The sequence below is a fragment of the Hemibagrus wyckioides genome, linkage group LG18 (assembly GCF_019097595.1).
Source record: "Hemibagrus wyckioides isolate EC202008001 linkage group LG18, SWU_Hwy_1.0, whole genome shotgun sequence".
In the NCBI taxonomy this organism is placed as follows: domain Eukaryota; kingdom Metazoa; phylum Chordata; class Actinopteri; order Siluriformes; family Bagridae; genus Hemibagrus; species Hemibagrus wyckioides.
Window position 1 is genome coordinate 17357105 of NC_080727.1, and position 17409 is coordinate 17374513.

A 17409-nucleotide genomic window follows, 5' to 3' on the forward strand; every position below is an offset into this window, starting at 1 on the left:
CAGTGAATGATTCTTCTTATTAACAATTATTCAAAATTATTTTTAATAAAAAATAAACATATTTCATCATATAAATAATTCTTCTAAAATTATAATTGTGTTCCTTCCTCTCACTTTTTTACAAGCACGCACGCACGCACGCACGCACACACACACACACACACACACACACACACACACACACATATATATATATATATATATATATATATATATATATATATATATAATTTTTTTTTTTTTTTTTTTTTTTTTTTTTTGAGGACTTTAGGCTTGTCGAGTGGTTTCCCATAATTCCTAGCCTGAAGTGAAAGCTGAATTCGAGTTACAGAGAGATCAGTGCGCAACTTTTACTCGCTGGAAGCTGTGTTGTAGCTGCAGATATATTTATATACTTCTGTATATTTTTTCCTCTAAATATGTGTGACCCTGTGGCAGAGTACACGGACCGTCTTCAAAACCAGGTCAGATTTACATTTAAACTCTTGTAGCATTTCTAAAGAAAGACACTATCTGTTTTCTGTATTATAGAGTGTACAAGAGTTTCTGATGAAACACTGGTTACACCCGAAATAACTTCCTCTTCTTTGTACGAGTGCACTACTAAGGATGCAAGGAACGCGCGCGTGTGCACGCTATGTAGTGCTCAACGCGGTGATTTAGCATCGAGCCTTTTGAAGCGCACAACGATGGCAATCGAGCTTCATAACCGTTGGAGTGCTTAATTGTTTTAAAAGGCTTGATATTTCTTTTTCTACATTCGCAGGATATTATTGTTTAATTTACAAACATGGAGAAGTTGCTCAAGCTGAGAAGGCTAACCGATGAGTTAGCTTTCGAAACCAGTTAAAGCATTTCGTACTAGATAGTATGTAAGAATAGTGCTATACTAATAGGGGCTCGTTATGAACGCGTACTACTTAGTACGCTAGTGTGTAGGGTTAGCGGGCTGTACAGCCTCGTGCTTCCTTAGGAAAATAAACCTAATATTGATTAAAATTGATGCTTTTAATATAAAAAATTTATTTATTTTAAGAGTGTACGAATATATATATATTTGTTCGTGATTTTTTAATTTCTTTTAGAAATGACTGTACATAATGTCCTGACTTGAGGTTTGAAGTTAAGCATTAAATGTACAAAAGAGTCGAAAATTATGACACACACACACACACACACACACACACACACACACACACACACACAGAGGTCATATGGGAATGAACTAGAAATGTTTTGGAATATTCATAAACGAACAAAAAAGGAAATGTTCAGCGTCTTCAATATTTAGCGTTTAAGATTTTCATTATAATTATTATTATTATTATGATTTTTCGTTATTTCTAAAATTTCTTAAACTTCTATTGAGGGACGTTTTCACGACGGAGGTGATTCTGAAATCAGTGTAAATATTTCTAAGACTTTTGGACACAGTTGGTAATAAAGTATTAATGAATAATAATGTGCAGGTTAGAATCGGTGTAAGATTCTCCTTCTCTTTTGGTCCTGACAGGAGAAGGAGATTCAGACTCTGCAGGCTGAGGTGGAGAACCTGAATAAGGAAACGGAGTTGACATCACCAGTGCTGGAGGAGCTCAAGGAGGAGAACACCAAGCTGAAGTATCGCCTTAACGTCCTCAAAAAGGTAAGTGCTTTACGCTCTGAACTGTTTTAATTTTGAGGGTGAAGTGTTTGTTTGCTGAACGTATTTTCCAGCACTGTATCGCGACAAGCTTCGCTTCTTGGTTTGGCTGATAAGAAACGAGGACAGGAAAAAAAAACAAGTCTGAGATACTTTCGCTTTTTGTTCAGAGCAGGATGTGGCTTTTTCTGATGCAACAGTTTGTTCATAATACATTATACTCACGCATTCACTCACTCCATAACAAGAATAATAATTATAATGAAGATAAGAAGAATAGCTGTGGTGTTTCTCCCTGTGGAATGCTCCTGGGCTCAGTTATCTTCAAGGATCTACATGTGATTATTCTGTGTAATGTTTTAATCCCTAAATTAAACAAGGCCCTGAAGATCATCAGGATCATGAGTTTATCACATGACTTACGACTAACAGATGAAGAAATTCTGTGTAGGCGTCTGGAGGAAGATGTTTGAAATTCAAGGACCGCTTTAATGGATTGTAAAACCGTATCCCAGTGAGTTTCATGGAAAAGGATCTTAGGTTTTGTTATTCTGATTGCAAATAAATGCAGGGAGTTTAAAGATCTGATGATTCGGATCGATGAGGCCGTTTATGAGGAAGCGATAGAAATGACTATGTTTACTTTGGTGTGTAAGTCACTGAACAGGTTAGTGTGGTAACTCTGATCATTGTAAAAAAAAAAAATTCCCTTTCTATATAATATATAAAAGTAGGTCATGGATGGATGAACGGATACTGGGTCAATTTAAATCGGATCGGATTCAGTGTCTCGAATCGTTGAAATATCGACAAATATTGAAACTGGGAGCGTGAGATTTATCTCTCCTCGTCCTGTATTAGTCTGCATTGTACAAAATGACATAATCTAGTACTGGAGGATTTTTAAAAAAAATTGCTTTACTGTCTTTGCAGAAAGTTTATTTTAGTGAATGGAAACTGATACATTTATGTTGATCTTTGCTGCTTTTCCAGACTATGCAAGAGGAGAACAGCTACAGCAGCAAGAGCATGACCAACATCAACCAGAGGCTTCAGGATATCTTTGGCTGTGCCATCAGTGTGGCTTACCCTGACCTGGAGAACCCGCCGCTCACTGTCGCACCCAGCCAACAGCCCAAGTTTGGAGATTATCAGTGTAACAGTGCCATGGCCATGTCTCAGGTCAGTCACGCGGAACGAAGCATCCGAGAGTGAGCGCTCTAGAGAGAGAGAGAGAGAGAGGGATGTAATGGATGATGATGATTTCTAAAGTTCATGTCAGAACCCTGGTGTTTTAAGTGAGGAAAAAAATAATCCACGATTGTTTAATTAGATAAGTGCCTGAGCAATAAAGTGGCATCATTCCACATCATTTCTCATACGATGCCTATTTTTTGATTAATTAGTTTATGTTTTTGTTCTCTTCCCAGTTGATGAAGGGAAAAGGGCTGAAGGTCAACCCCAGAGAGATCGCCGAGAAGATTTCCCAGAACATTCCAGACAACGAACTGATTGAGAGAACAGAAATCGCCGGACCAGGTGGAGTTAGAAGACGAGATACGAAAATACAAACGTCAGAATTCGATGTAGGGAGTGAAATAACGTTGTGTTGTTGCAGGTTTTATTAACATTCATCTCAAGAAGTCGTTCGTGTCAAAACTTCTGACCAACTTGCTTCTCAACGGGGTTCAGCCTCCAGCTTTAGACAAGAAGAAGAAGGTTTGTTAAAAACGTTACCTGTAACCTCATCTCGTCTAAATTCTCCAGATGGATATATGTTCAACAACACTGATGTGCATAAGTATTCACCCCCTTTAACATTTACATTACAGTCTGATCTGAAATAGACTTAGTAGTCCTGATTTTACACAAACGGGCCCAAAGATATTGACCTGATGAACAAAAGTCAGTATCATTTGCAAAAATATTTCTTTTAGCGCGGTTAAAGTGCTATACGGATCAAATCGGATTGAATCGAACATTTCAGCAAGGTATTTTTACGCCGTTATTTTAATTCTCTGTTTTTTTTTTTTTAAGGTCGTCATCGACTTCTCCTCTCCAAACATTGCCAAAGAGATGCACGTGGGTCACCTGCGCTCCACCATCATAGGGGACAGCATGTGTCGTCTCTTCGAGTATCTAGGCCACGACGTCTTGAGGTCAGTCTCGAACCCGACTCTTTGTGGATGCTGAAGTAGCACACAGAGCCTTATTGGAATTTTTTTTTCCTGTAGGTTGAACCATATTGGAGATTGGGGCACGCAGTTCGGAATGCTCATCGCTCACTTGCAGGACAAGTTCCCCAACTACCTGAGCGTTTCTCCTCCGATTGGAGACCTCCAGGCTTTCTACAAAGTAAGCTGCTCTGGGTTCAATCGTATTTTTCACAGTGAGCTCTTCGGGAATTAACGCATTACAGCATTAGCGCTGTTGTTAAATCCAGAATGAGCATGCTGTAGAAAAAAAAGGTAATAATAATTAATAATAATAATAAAATAATAATTGCATTTAAATATACATTATAATAATAAATATTACTACAAGATTATTAATTATAATAATAACTTATAAAATAATAAATATTATATGTTATGCTTAAAAATATATATTTTTTAAGCTATTTTTTCCCTTTCCTACCTGCATAAAATCTAAACAAATTCCAGTAAATTACATTTTATTCTAAATCTCAATTTGTAGAAATTTGCACTGTACAGTTTGCCTGCAAAAATAGCTGCAGAAATGATCCTTATAAACCATATGTGTGTTAATTACACATATCTAACTCTATAGGAGCTTGCATGGGGTCTCGTTTACATTTCGGTGTTAAAACCTAGAATTGACAGGAAGTTCGTTGAGATTTGATGTATGCAAATGTTCGAAATAAAATAGCAGACGTTTGCTGGATCTGTAGGATAAGTATTCACCACTCAGTACCTGTACAACCAGATTTGGCTGAAATGACAGATGTCTCAACATCAGGTAATTTTTTTGGTAAAATTGCTGAGACTTGACTCTTTGTAGAGTTCATATTTGGTATCAGGACACCACAGAACCTCAAAAAAACACTTAACCCTTTTCCTGGACTTATTTTGATAGCTCCCTAACAAACTCCGGGTCTAATCATTTTACTTCTGATGCTGACTGGTTACACCAGAGCTAAATTATGAACTGAGGGCATGAAGCCTTTATTATCGCCACACATACATTACAGCACACTGGAATTCTTTTCTTCGCATATCCCAGCTGAGGAAGTTGGGGTCAGAGCGCAGGGGCAGCTATGATACAGCGCCCCCTGGAGCACAGAATGTTGAATGTTGGCCTTGCTTAATTGCCCAACAGTGGAGCTTGGTGGTGCTTGGTGGGCTTGAACAACAACTCGCCTTAACCACTTGAGCCAATTATGAGCTTTCTAAGCATTTAAGGTGCTTTAATTTTTAATTCTGTGTTAAAAACTTGGTGTGGAAGCGTGAGGAGGATTTGAGAGAGAATATCGTTATTGTTGTCGTGAACACTAATCCATCTTCTCTCACCTTTTCTGTCTCAGGAGTCTAAGAAGCGCTTCGATGAAGACGAGGAGTTTAAGAAGAGGGCTTATCAGTGTGTCGTCAGGCTGCAGAGCAAAGAACCAGACTTCATCAAAGCCTGGAATCTGATCTGTGACGTTTCTCGTCAAGGTGCGTTCATACCAAACTCCAAACATCGAACCCCCCCCTCCCCCTGCTCCAACATCCGGGACATGCCTCATCTAAGGTTGAGGGGGAAATTTCAAACAATCACATTGCTAGTAGCGGGCATCAGGGCCGCCCCGGAGCTGAGGGAGAGACTCGGACTGTTTGGAATAATTTCATAATTCAGTGTCTGAGTGCTGTTTATCTAAATGGATGGTTGACCTAATACCGTGAGACACCTAACAGCCTCGCGGTGAGATGAGATTTATTATATGCTGCGTCCTCCGTGATTGATTACGGCGCCCGACTGCGAGCATATTAAAAGATGTAGCATTTATTCATCTGTAGCGGGGAATGTAAACAGTGAATAATTTCGTTTCGTCGTTAGCGCTTCTCAGAAATCAAACATCCAGGCGAGCCTTTAGGTTTTTTTTTTTTTCGTTTTAAGAGAGATAGCCGGTTTTCAAGTCCATTTCACACAAAGCTTCAGGGCATCAGGGTTGAAACTAATTACATGGAGGGATGAAAAATTGCTGCTTGGAGGCACAATGAACTCGGACTTGTAGCTCTTTTAGCTCTCTTTATTTTACTCAAGGTGCTACTAAAAGCTTATTGGCCCAGCTGGCTGTTTTATTTTTATTCTGGACGTGTCCACATGCATGTGGAGTGTGTTCACAGAGACACAGTCTTTCTTTATGAGCATATGGGTTTGGGTTTTTTTTTTCCATTTTGGATTTGCAGCAAGTTAAATTATGTCCATATCACAAGGTTATATACAAGCTTAGCTCCGTGTTGAATAAATGGATCTTGTTAAAAACTGAGAAAATGTAATTCAGTGATTCAGAAAGTCGATCCTCTTTCAACCCATTTCGCTTCACAGTCCACAATAAACTCGTCCGAATTCCCCGAATTTAACACGCTGCTCAAAGACCTCTATTAAATCTCCAGAACACATTGTGAAAGACCTTTTAAGGCTAATTCGCTCTGTCCATCCACCGTTTCAGCGTCTCTATCGGACACAGATGTGTCCTAGCAGCAGCAGCATCGACTTCACCCGGATCTGGATTATACTTTCTGAACTCTGAAGGGCAGAGAAGACCAACGGCGTAATTCTATTTCTTGATTAAATCCTTGACAAGCTGGGATTTTGGGGGAACTCTTTCCCGTTAATGCTTTAATCAGACCGAGCGCACAAATAGAGACTTTACCCCGTGAAGGTCAGTGGGTCCGTGTTTGCATTCGTGTGCGCTTTTCCCTGGAGGAAGCGTCAAATCCTGCCTGGAAATCCACAGGCACTCGCTTTGTTAGATTTCCCTAACGTCTGCCTGCTGTAATTAAGCCATACTGTCCCTCGGGGTTGGTTCGATTTATTTATATATTTATTTATTTATTTTTCTCTACTTTTGTTTCCGCAAATGTCTACGACAGAGTTCCAGAAGGTCTACGACTGCCTGGGGATCCATATTCTGGAGCGAGGGGAGTCGTACTACCAGGACATGATGACCGAAGTGGTGAAGGAGTTTGAGATGAAAGGTGAGTGGAAAGGTGATGCTACAGGTGCTGTGTCTGTGTCACGATTTCATCTTTGCATTTACGAGATTACAGACGCCGATGTAAGTATATTCCTTTATATTCCCAACTTTACATCAAATGGCAACTTTGGCTTTTCTATAAATAATAGCTAATCACTGAGAGGTCCTTAAATATCTAATAACCTTAATAAATATCTAATATCGTAAAAAATACGACCTGCTGGAATCTCACTCCTGCTGTGGATCATGTTATTGCTGTCCAGATGCCGGACGTTTTATCGTGTGAGATGATTTGTTCAGTTTATTACAGACGTCCCGGTAATAAACTGATGCAATCCGAATAGGCGGCTTTAGTTGCCATAGCGACAGCGAGTCTGTAGCTGTTTAGCGGTATTGTAAATGTAATGTAAGTTCTAATAGTACGTTATATCTCAGACTTTATGTTGAACGTGTAACTGAAAGGGGTGTGTAGAGAGAGCAGTGGCACCTGGTAACGACTCATAACCGTGTTAAATTCTTACATTCTGCCCAGCATGTTGAAGGAAAAGAGTGTGAAGTTACAGTGTGTGTCCATTAGGGGGCATTGTAGTATTAAGATTCTCCGTCTCTCTTTCTCTTTCTCGCTCTGTCTTTCTCTCATTCTCAGGCCTGGTGGAGATGGATGAGGGCAGGAAGATCATATTCGCCCCTGGTCAATCTGTCCCTTTGACGGTGGTGAAGTCGGACGGCGGCTACACGTACGACACGTCGGACCTCGCCGCCCTGCGCCAGCGCCTCTTCGAAGAGAAGGCCGACATCATCATCTACGTTACAGACAGTGGACAGGTGCGTTCATACCACCTCTCACCTGTCCACTAATGTCCGACCGATCATACCGCCTGGCCGGTCATAAAGCATCGCCAGATCTACTCTACATGTTTTTATTTCTTCCCTGATAGGCTACGCACTTCCAAATAGTGTTTGCAGCGGGCAGGATGATCGGCTGGTACGACCCCAAGGTCACACGTGTGGAACACGCAGGATTCGGAGTGGTTCTGGGAGAGGACAAGTACGTACGCCTTCGGCTGCTGACGTTCAATAAATAGGAAAAATAAAAACTTTGGTAGACGCTTTATTGCCGTGCGGTGTGTTCATATTTCCTTAATGCACTCTTTCCGTGCCACAGGAAGAAATTTAAAACTCGCTCGGGGGACACGGTCAGGCTAATGGACTTGCTGGACGAGGGTTTGAAGAGATCCATGGACAAGCTTAAAGAGAAAGAGAGAGATAAGGTGAGCGCTTCGAGGCACGACGGAGAGGAGAACACGCGCACACACACACGCACACACACACGCACAGGCTTATTCGTTCATCCTCTTTTCTGCTCTTTTCTATCCACACTAAATTCCTCTCACAGCATCCCACTTTACTGCTTAACCTTTCCTCTGCTTTTCCAGCCGTTTGCTCCAAACAATATCGAGACACATCAAATCAAACGAGAACAAAATGCAGACTTGCTGTAGAGCAATCGACTCCTTAAAACCTGCGGCCACTTCTCTAATAACTCCTTCATACCTCTGGGATGCAGTGATGATTTGAGGGAGAAAAAAGTTCCCTATTCTTCTGCCTCCTTGTGGCCTGATCGCTTATATTTACACCTTCCCTGAAGCAAGAACGGTCGTGCAGACAGAGGCTAATTTCTCAATTTTATTTCATGATCTTCTTCAAATAGGGACCACTTTTATTTGTTTATTTATCGATTGATTAATTGATTGACAAGCCCCGAATTTGGTTGATCTCCCACGTAGTAATTAAGACATTATTGTTACATTTCCAGGCAGCTAAGACATAGATCTGTGCTGGCACATGGGGATTTTTGTTTGTTGATTTTTTTCAGTCAAGTCAGGGACTTTTTTATTTTAACATCAGTGCTTCATCGCTTACTCAGCATGAGTGACTTACTCATTCGCTGTATGTTAATTTCTGATTTCTACGGTTTTTTTTCTTCATGTTCCAGGTTCTGACACCGGAGGAGCTAATCAAGGCTCAGCGTGCCGTCGCTTTCGGCTGCATCAAGTACGCCGATTTGTCCCACAACCGCATCAACGACTACGTCTTCTCCTTCGACAAAATGCTGGACGACAGAGGCAACACTGCCGCTTACCTGCTCTACGCCTTCACACGCATCAAGTGAGCATCTCTCTCTCACTCTCTCTCTCTCGCTCTCACTTGCACGGAATCGATGGCTGTAAGCGAGGTGTGCAGCTACATTCATCCTCGAGCTAGCGGGAAAGGAGCAGTCTCACTACGGCTGCTCGATGGACCCTTTACAAATCAATACCTCTCACAGGGAAACTCTCTCCGAGTGTGTGTGTGTGTGTGTGTGTGTGTGTGTGTGTGTGTGTGTGTGGGGAGCTGGATGTGGATGCTGGGTAGTTTGTATAGACAAACATTTCAGATATTTCACTCTAAAATATGGACAGGATTAAGTATTGGCACCCCCAATGTGCTTTCAATGTGTCTATTACATTGACTATTTCCTGGACCGCTGTTTTTTTAAAATAATAATATAACTATACAGAATTACATTTAAATAAAGCATCCTTCACTTCATGTGAAAGAACATTATGAATATTAATGGTGACTGGAGCAGGAACATCATAATATAGATGGAAAAATATTGAAAAATAATTCTAATCTCTATTCCGATCTCCGTTCTCATCAAGTTTATTTGTTGTGTGACCGGCAGGTCCATAACCCGGCTGGCCAACATCGAAGAAGCAGCTCTGCTCAAAGCCGCCGAGGCGTGCGAAATCCTCTTGGAGCACGAGAAGGAATGGAAGCTAGGCAAGTGCATCCTGAAGTTCCCCGAGATCCTGCAGAAGATCCTGGACGACCTGCTGCTGCACACGCTGTGTGACTACCTCTACGAGCTGGCCACCACCTTCACCGAGTTCTACGACAGCTGTTACTGCGTGGAGAAGGATCGTAAGACAGGTGAGGCTCACAGCGTGGCTGTGAAAACCCCAGCGTTAGGTGCTAAAGACAAACCAGATGGACTTAATAGGTTGTTTGGGCTCGATTAGCGGTAGTGGTGTTGCTCCAAGGAATTTTTACTGTGCACACATGCAGGATGTATATTTCCTTATTAGAGGCAGACTCGACACGTGGCTTTGCTTGCACGTGAAGAAATAACTGGAAGGCATCGATGTTGACACGTTAAACACGTTTTACGCCGTCATCGTGATTGTTGTCATTAACTCAAATTCTAATCAGGTCATGTTTGCAGATGTGGTGCTGTACTGAACCCCACCGACGTAACGTCGCGTCAGAACCCCCGGACTCCGGTTCGGCCTTCCTCAACTCCTCTAATTACATTGTCTCATTAAGAGACATTGATGAAACAGGCGCTTTTAATCTAGACGAATGAAAAAAGAGATTAGAAGCACCGCTGAACTGTGACTAGAAATGATTGGAAAAAAAAAAAAGTTGCATTGAAAGTATGGTGATTAGATCTTCTTTGTGAACTTTGTGAAGATGTTAATTAACGCTGGAGTGGAGACTCGATGTAATCTACTCCTCGTGTCACTATAGAACACGGTGCTCAGCGGTCAGATTGTTGTCTAACTCTATAGCGCACCGTATAGAAGAGAATACAGATGAAACCGTTGTGGTGAAGGTATCCGCCTCCTTCACTAGATGGCACCTCAGAGCCAGAACGTAAATCCTGCTGGGCTCTTTTAGTCATCTTGTAAATATTTATTGCTTAATTCATTCAGCAGATTGTACTAATCACTTTGAATGGTATCAGTTGCTGGAAAGAATGTCACGCACGGTTTTTTTTTTCTTTCTCATCTAATTATTAAAAATTATAATTGAATAATTTTTTTTTTTTTTTTTTTGGGAATTTGTTGAGGCAGCGAAGCAGGAACTTACCATTCTTCTTGTTTATTTAGTGACTTTTCTGTGAGGCCGCCTTGCTTACCGTGACTGTTCTTCTTCCACAGGAGAGGTGGTGAAGGTGAACATGTGGAGGATGCTGCTGTGTGAGGCCACGGCTGCCGTCATGGCCAAAGGCTTCGACATATTGGGTCTCACCCCAGTCCAGAGGATGTGACCTTCTGTAATGGATGTCCCGATCATGTAACCTTGCAGCCAGATATTATTAACGTTTATACTTTGAACCAAATAAAACACGATCGGCTTTAACGTGTTTTGGTTGTGTTTCTCATTTATCTCAATCAGAATAGCTTTCCAGAGATTGAGCGATAGACCTGTCAGGTCAGAGCCACCTTTACGATCGTGCAGAGCTGCTCGGTCTTCAGCTTCCCCGTAGAGATGGATGCGAGCGTGGTGAAGGTGATAAATCTAAAAAGGCAGCGCTTATTCGTGTATACAGTTATGTAAGCTTGTATAATTGACCTGACATCCTTTTAACGTCGCAGTGCAGCGCTTACCGCTTACCGCTCATACACACATCAGGAGGAGCAGAATTTTTCTCCGATCCTGTCTGGAAATTTCCAGTTCCAGAAACACTTCCAGTTCCCTTTACTGTCGAATCAATCCATCCTCTTTCATATAATTCTTACAAAACATGCTGAAATTGCCACCACAGCCGCTTGCTCAGGGGCTCACGTGATCAACGGGATTTTTTTTAGCAATCGAATCTTTCCATTTAGAAGGTGACGTAGTGGAGAAATGCAACAAAACAGTATTTTATTATGTACATGCAAGTACAGGTCATTTTACTGTCCGTTTCCAGATGAAAGACATTTACTCTACAGTTCTGGAGTTAAGCATAAAGCTTTCTCCAAGTTTGAACGAATTGTAGATGATTAATGCCGCGCCTCTGCCTGATCATCTGTACGGAGATTAATTAGCCAGATTTCATTTACTTTTTTTAATTCTTTGCTCTTTACGTGTCCTGATAAGTAAGTGTGCGATGCAAATTATAGATTTGAAAAATAAACTAATTACTTTAGTGGAGCTGAAGGTAAATATATCGGGTTGTTCGTTCTTATCTTATTATTAGCTGCAGCTCTTGAATGTTTTTTTTTTTTTTTTGTACGTGAGCGGGTGAGAAAGTATCTTAATGGAGATTAGCTTTAAGGTTGTTGCTATGAAGTATCACTGAAAAACATGAGCAAAGATCAGTCAGCGTTTTTCACCAATGTTCATGGCAAACTGGAAGCCCCGCCCCTTTCGGTATTAATGATGTCATGTCTTATCTTGATTGTTTTTTGTTTTTGTTTTTTTTGTTTTTTTTGCTTTTTTTTAAATCACTTGCTGATGCTAAGCTGTTGACTGGAATAAATGAAGAAAGTTTTATGTCCGTAAATGCGAAATAAAATCTATCAATATATTTTCCACCTAGCTAACGTTTTATTTTTATTTTTATTTTACAAAAATGCCATTTTCTCAGGAGTAAAATGATTAATTTGCCCTGCAGCAAAATGTTGATTTATAAAATTTTAGAAAGTGATTAAAATGATTTTTTTTTTTTATTTCCACTAGCTTCATTTATGATGCTTTAGTGTCCTAGCTCGCTTTGTCCTAGCTTCATTCACATAGAAAAATAATAATCTTAATTCTGAATAATCTTTTAATAATGTATGTGTGTGTTTTTAAATGATGTATTCTACACAGTTGGCTCTGTATGAAAATACGATCTTTATTCAACATTTTACTCCATGCATGTAAACCATCTAATAAACATTTCATTCAAATGCATGAAATTTTTTTTTATATATATATATATATATATGTATTTTTAACAAAGAATGCACTTCAGTAGAGCTAATTAGCTTAACAGGTAGCCTAATGTGGCGTGAAGAAAAACAGAATAAAGCAGCTCGGCCAGTCCGAGGCATCTTTAAAGGTTTAGATACGTTTAAATAATCTCTTCTGTAACATTTAATAAATGGTAAATTATATTAAGTCATCATAAAAAGATTTATAAGTCCATTCAAATAAATCATTTTTAAATATGTACCAATACATATTCATACGGCAGCGGAATTTGTGAAATTTAGTGAAACGTCATTAAAGTTTGTTAGAATATTCTGGATCACATCCCTGCCTTCTCCGGAGTTGTCACAAATGCTTCAGAATAAATATGCGAATATTTGTTATGGTTTCCGTCATGAATCGCTTTGACGAAACCAGTGGCGAATCTTCCCGCTGTAAAATTGTTTAACAAACAAACTTCATAAAGTCCAAATGTGCAATAGTTTTACATTCTGGCAAAATACTACAATAATACTTTTGAACAAGTTTTAAAAGCCCTGATATTTGACCACTTTGATTTGCTCGACTTTATAGAGCGTAGTAAGGCCCGATCGCGACTCTGTTTACTAACAGAAAGTTATTATTGCACCTAGTGGTCAAACAAAGAAACTGCAAGCGAGAAGCGCAAATAAATAGAGGCCAATTGGGGCAAGAATCATGCTGCCCCATGCTCACGATATCAATATATTTATCAGAAGACAGGATAGATAATAACCTGGTTGCCAGGGTTGCATATTTTTATTTTTTTTTTACACCAAGCTGAGCCTCCAAGATTTTATTTAGCGCAAATAATTGATAATAAATCTAAAAATATTCACAAACTACGGTTCTGCAGATGGAGTCGGCCTTTTTCAAATCAAAGTTGTTGTTTTTTAAGGTGTTGTAGATGTACATGTTGCAAAAACCTGGCAACCCAGGTTCATTTCATGGAAACCCACATGCTGTATAGAAAAGTTCTGCTTTACCAAAATCTACCCTCATGAGCCGCAGCCGGCGTTGACCTTTCCACATCACACACCATGGAAGCCCCAAAAAAGCCGATTTTCACACAGCCACCCAGACGTCCTTTCGCAAACCCTTCGCAGCTGTCAGAGACAACATTCGCTGTGTGTTAGCTTGTGAAACGGTCCTTCAAATGGGATACGACATTTCATTACTCTGACACTCTTCCTTGTCAGTCTTGATAAGCCAAGCAGACCGACTGTCCTGGAACATCTCATCCCATCATACGCTTGCTCTTCTTCCTCAACTGGAATCTTCTCTGCATTACAAAAGCTCTGGATGTGTCTCCTTTCTGGATGTGGCTCCTCATACGACGTAATGTTTTTTTTTTGTTTTTGTTTTTGTGGTTTTTGTTTTTTTTTTTACCTCATTTGGCTCCTCTGTGTCCTTTCATAGCTTGGCATCTTTCATCTTGGGCTTAAAGGAGTCTTTAATTGCCACCAGGCTGTGTGAAAGCAGATGCCCACCGACTTTATGGTGCCACTCCAGAGATCGGCCCCTGATAAAGAAAGACAGTTATATTCTGCTCCGTACCGGGACTCTTGTGAGATTTATGGGCCATAAGAGCCTCGCACAAAGACTAGTTTACTTTCAATTTCCTCCTTAGCTAATGAGATCGGCCCCATTAGGCTCACAGACGATGTTAAGCAGACTTAAAAGAAACAAATAAACACTAGAAGCTGCCATTGCCCTAAATGAATGTCGACAAATCTTCTACTTACCGCATTTTTTTGCTTTCGGCTTTAAGAATATGAAGGTTGTGTGGAACTCGCAGGCTTAATGAATTTAACGGTTGTGGTACGGATTAATTTAATTAACAACCAGCGCTGGACCTGACACTTAGTTTCAAGAGTAACGCGTACACTGCAACACAGAGATAAATATATATCTCTTCCTGTACATTCCCAGACCTGCCAGCTAGTCTGTAGACGCCTGTCAAAGCAGCTAGCGCAATATTTTCAAATAATTGCTCCGGGTTTTTTTTCCCCACCATGATAGGACACGAGCCTCAATTTTCTCAACAACGTCTTTTTGGATCGCGTCGTTATGTTTCATTGATTGTACAGAGCCATAGTTTGGAATGAGTTATGCAGTAAACAAATTGATCTCCCGAGAAAATACAGGACGGATTTTTCCTGATCTTGCATTATTTTCGCTCATGGAGATCTGCCAGACTCACCTGGTATCCATGCACCAGAAGTGTGTGAGTCGTGACTTCTTTGTCCCCGTCGCCTCCACCAGGAACATGCAGCACAGTACTTGGGCTGTAACCCCCCGGCTCGGTGCGTCAGCGTGGTCCACTGAAGTGGCTGCTACGAACAGAGGTCCTGATGAAGGATCAGACCTCCACGTCCTGCAGGTAGAGGGGTCAAGAAGTGCAGGACATGAGTGTACTGTGTGTACTGAATAACAGCAGCACTGTCACTGATCTGAGTTACTGAAGTTACTCATCTGGAAAAAAGGGGAAACATTTAAACATGATCTCCTCTTAGAAAAACAAAGCTTTCTAAGATATATGGCTGGTCGTAAAGTGCTGGCTTTAAATGTAAATTGTAAAGTATTTTTGTTTGGTGTTAAAGACCAAGTAGAAATGGAGAAATAATAGGTTAAATAAAAAAGCACAAAAAATATATGTTCATTTTGATATTCTTATGTTCAAAGAGCCCCAGACAGCTAAGGGTTAAAATGTTAAAAACATGCTTATTTCTACTAATAGCCCTGAAATTGCACGATAGTTACTCATTTAATCCTTGTTTAAGGCTCTGAGATTTGGACTTGCATCCTTCTGATCATCAACCCAAACCTTGAACTACTGAGCCATCCCTTTCCAGGACACATTTTAGCCCGCCATGTTTACTAGCTTTTTACTTTGGTGGTGTAAACATCATGAGAAGAAACTAAGCCTGTGATTTTGATGTGATGTGATCTTCTCAACCCTCCTGCTGACGAGGTTTATGTTATTTATTCACTCTTCATCAGTAGTTTTATTTCACTGGGATTTGACCTCACAACCAGAACCTTTAATCACAGAGCCACCTCATCCTGACACACCCTGCTGCTGGATCAGTACCTCAAAAGCAGATGTTGCAGTGGTGGTCGGGTGCCAGCCGCCTGCAGGGTGTACTGGTAGATCTCTGAATCCTTGTCCAAGGTCTCGACCTCGCTGTGCAGGAGCTCGCTCTGCCACTGGTCGTGTTCTCTCAGGACACGATGAAAAACATCTTTCTGTGGAGCGTCCACTTCTACTGTCCCTCTCCACAACGCCAGTGGGTATCCATCCTCCACCTGTAACGTTTCCAAAACTTGAGCGCTCCCACCTCTCTGTGGAACATGTCCGCTCTCTTTGTGCTTTATAATTCCTGACCACTCACCTTTTTAAAAGCCACATCCACATGATCCAAGGTGGAGCAGGTGACCCAGCTTTTGCCCTTCTCCCTCGCTTCCCTCAGGAGCTGCTGGACCGAGATGTCTAGCCGGGCGCGGTCCGCTAGATCGGTCTCAATTGTGTTTAAAGCAGAGCCTCCATCCACAATCCCGTCTTCGGGATTCCTATCCAGCCAGTAATGTGGCAGCTGAAGGAAAATGAAGTTTATTCTGATTAGTGAGTGATATTTAATACAAAAAAAATCTGTAAAATCCTTAACAAATCCATAATAGTATGCAAGCAGGACTAATGATAATCATCTCCTTTACATTTATCAGATGCTCTCATCCACAGCAAATAAAAATGATCTTAAATTAATCACATTCTTTATTCATTTTTCAGCATTACAGATTCAAGCCAAAGGAAAGACAGACTACTTTGCTCTTCTAACATCATAAGATTTTATGTTTAATTAGTATTTTGGAACATGTATAAATTAATGAGCAATCTTCTGGCTGAAGTCTGATATAAAATGAGTCAGGACAAATGTAAAGCTTTTAACACAATCAGGGTACTGTTATAGATAAAAAAAAAAAGTATAAAATCCCTACAAGCAAGAAAGTTTTGAAAGAAAGTTTTCCAAGACGAGGAGTCCAAAAAAAAGAACCCTGAGTCAGTTTTTGTAATCAACACAATATCTCCTTACAAAATAATAAGGCATAACATTATGACTACCTGCCTAATATTGTGTTTGTCCCCCTTTTGCTGCCAAAACAGCCCTGACCTGTTGAAGCATGGACTCCACTAGATCCCTGAAGGTGTGCTGTGGTATCTGGTACCAAGATGTTAGCAGCAGATCTTTTAAGTCCTGTAAGTTGCAAGGTGGGGCCCATGACTTACAGGACTTAAAGGACTTACTAGACTAAACCGTACTTTGATAGAAACTGACCACTGCAAACCGGGAACACCCCACAAGAGCTGCAGTTTTGGAGATGCTCTGATCCAGTCATCTAGCCATCACAATTTGGCCCTCCGTCAAACTCGCTCGAATCCTTACACTTGTCCATTTTTCCTGCTTCTAACACATCAACTCTGAGGACAAAATGTTCACTTGCTGCCTAATATATCCCACCCACTAACAGCTGCCTTCACGTCACCTGTATATATATATATATATACGAATAGCGAATACTTTTGGCAATATAGTGTATATATATATATATATATATATATATATATATATATATATATATATATATATATATATATATATATATATATATACACTATATTGCCAAAAGTATTCGCTCACCCATCCAAATAATCAGAATCAGGTGTTCCAATCACTTCCATGGCCACAGGTGTATAAAATCAAGCACCTAGGCATGCAGACTGTTTTTACAAACATTTGTGAAAGAATGGGTCGCTCTCAGG

At 40.4% G+C, this 17409-nt stretch overlaps 2 protein-coding genes across 3 annotated transcripts in view; one reads left to right on the top strand and one right to left on the bottom strand.

Moving 5' to 3' along the window:
- Positions 1–306: 306 nt before the first annotated feature.
- Positions 307–11030, top strand: rars1 (arginyl-tRNA synthetase 1). Its single transcript, XM_058415043.1, has 15 exons — positions 307–464; positions 1514–1645; positions 2636–2824; positions 3073–3181; positions 3261–3361; positions 3680–3801; positions 3877–3997; positions 5187–5316; positions 6739–6843; positions 7489–7667; positions 7781–7890; positions 8008–8113; positions 8839–9011; positions 9571–9818; positions 10829–11030. The coding sequence occupies exons 1-15, from the start codon at positions 420–422 to the stop codon at positions 10936–10938; spliced, it is 1980 nt and encodes a 659-aa protein (XP_058271026.1). The 5' UTR covers positions 307–419; the 3' UTR covers positions 10939–11030.
- Positions 11031–12574: 1544 nt separating this feature from the next.
- si:dkeyp-23e4.3 (rho GTPase-activating protein 7) overlaps positions 12575–17409 on the bottom strand; it is a 48770-nt gene continuing 43935 nt past the window's right edge. For both annotated transcript variants that reach the window (XM_058415040.1, XM_058415041.1), the window contains exons 11-14: positions 15983–16183; positions 15682–15896; positions 14791–14964; positions 12575–14109 (exon numbers count right to left, since the gene is read on the bottom strand). In XM_058415040.1, coding sequence (XP_058271023.1) covers positions 14001–14109; positions 14791–14964; positions 15682–15896; positions 15983–16183 — 699 coding nt within the window. In that variant the 3' untranslated portion in view covers positions 12575–14000. The remainder of the gene's footprint in view (positions 14110–14790; positions 14965–15681; positions 15897–15982; positions 16184–17409) is intronic.

Excerpts from the sequence above, each read along its gene's own strand:
- rars1 (XM_058415043.1), top strand. The coding sequence starts at position 420 with ATGTGTGACCCTGTGGCAGAGTACACGGACCGTCTTCAAAACCAG. Across the intron at positions 6,844-7,488 it reads GAAGGAGTTTGAGATGAAAG|GCCTGGTGGAGATGGATGAG; the intron begins GTGAGTGGAAAG and ends TCTCATTCTCAG. Across the intron at positions 7,668-7,780 it reads ACGTTACAGACAGTGGACAG|GCTACGCACTTCCAAATAGT; the intron begins GTGCGTTCATAC and ends CTTCCCTGATAG.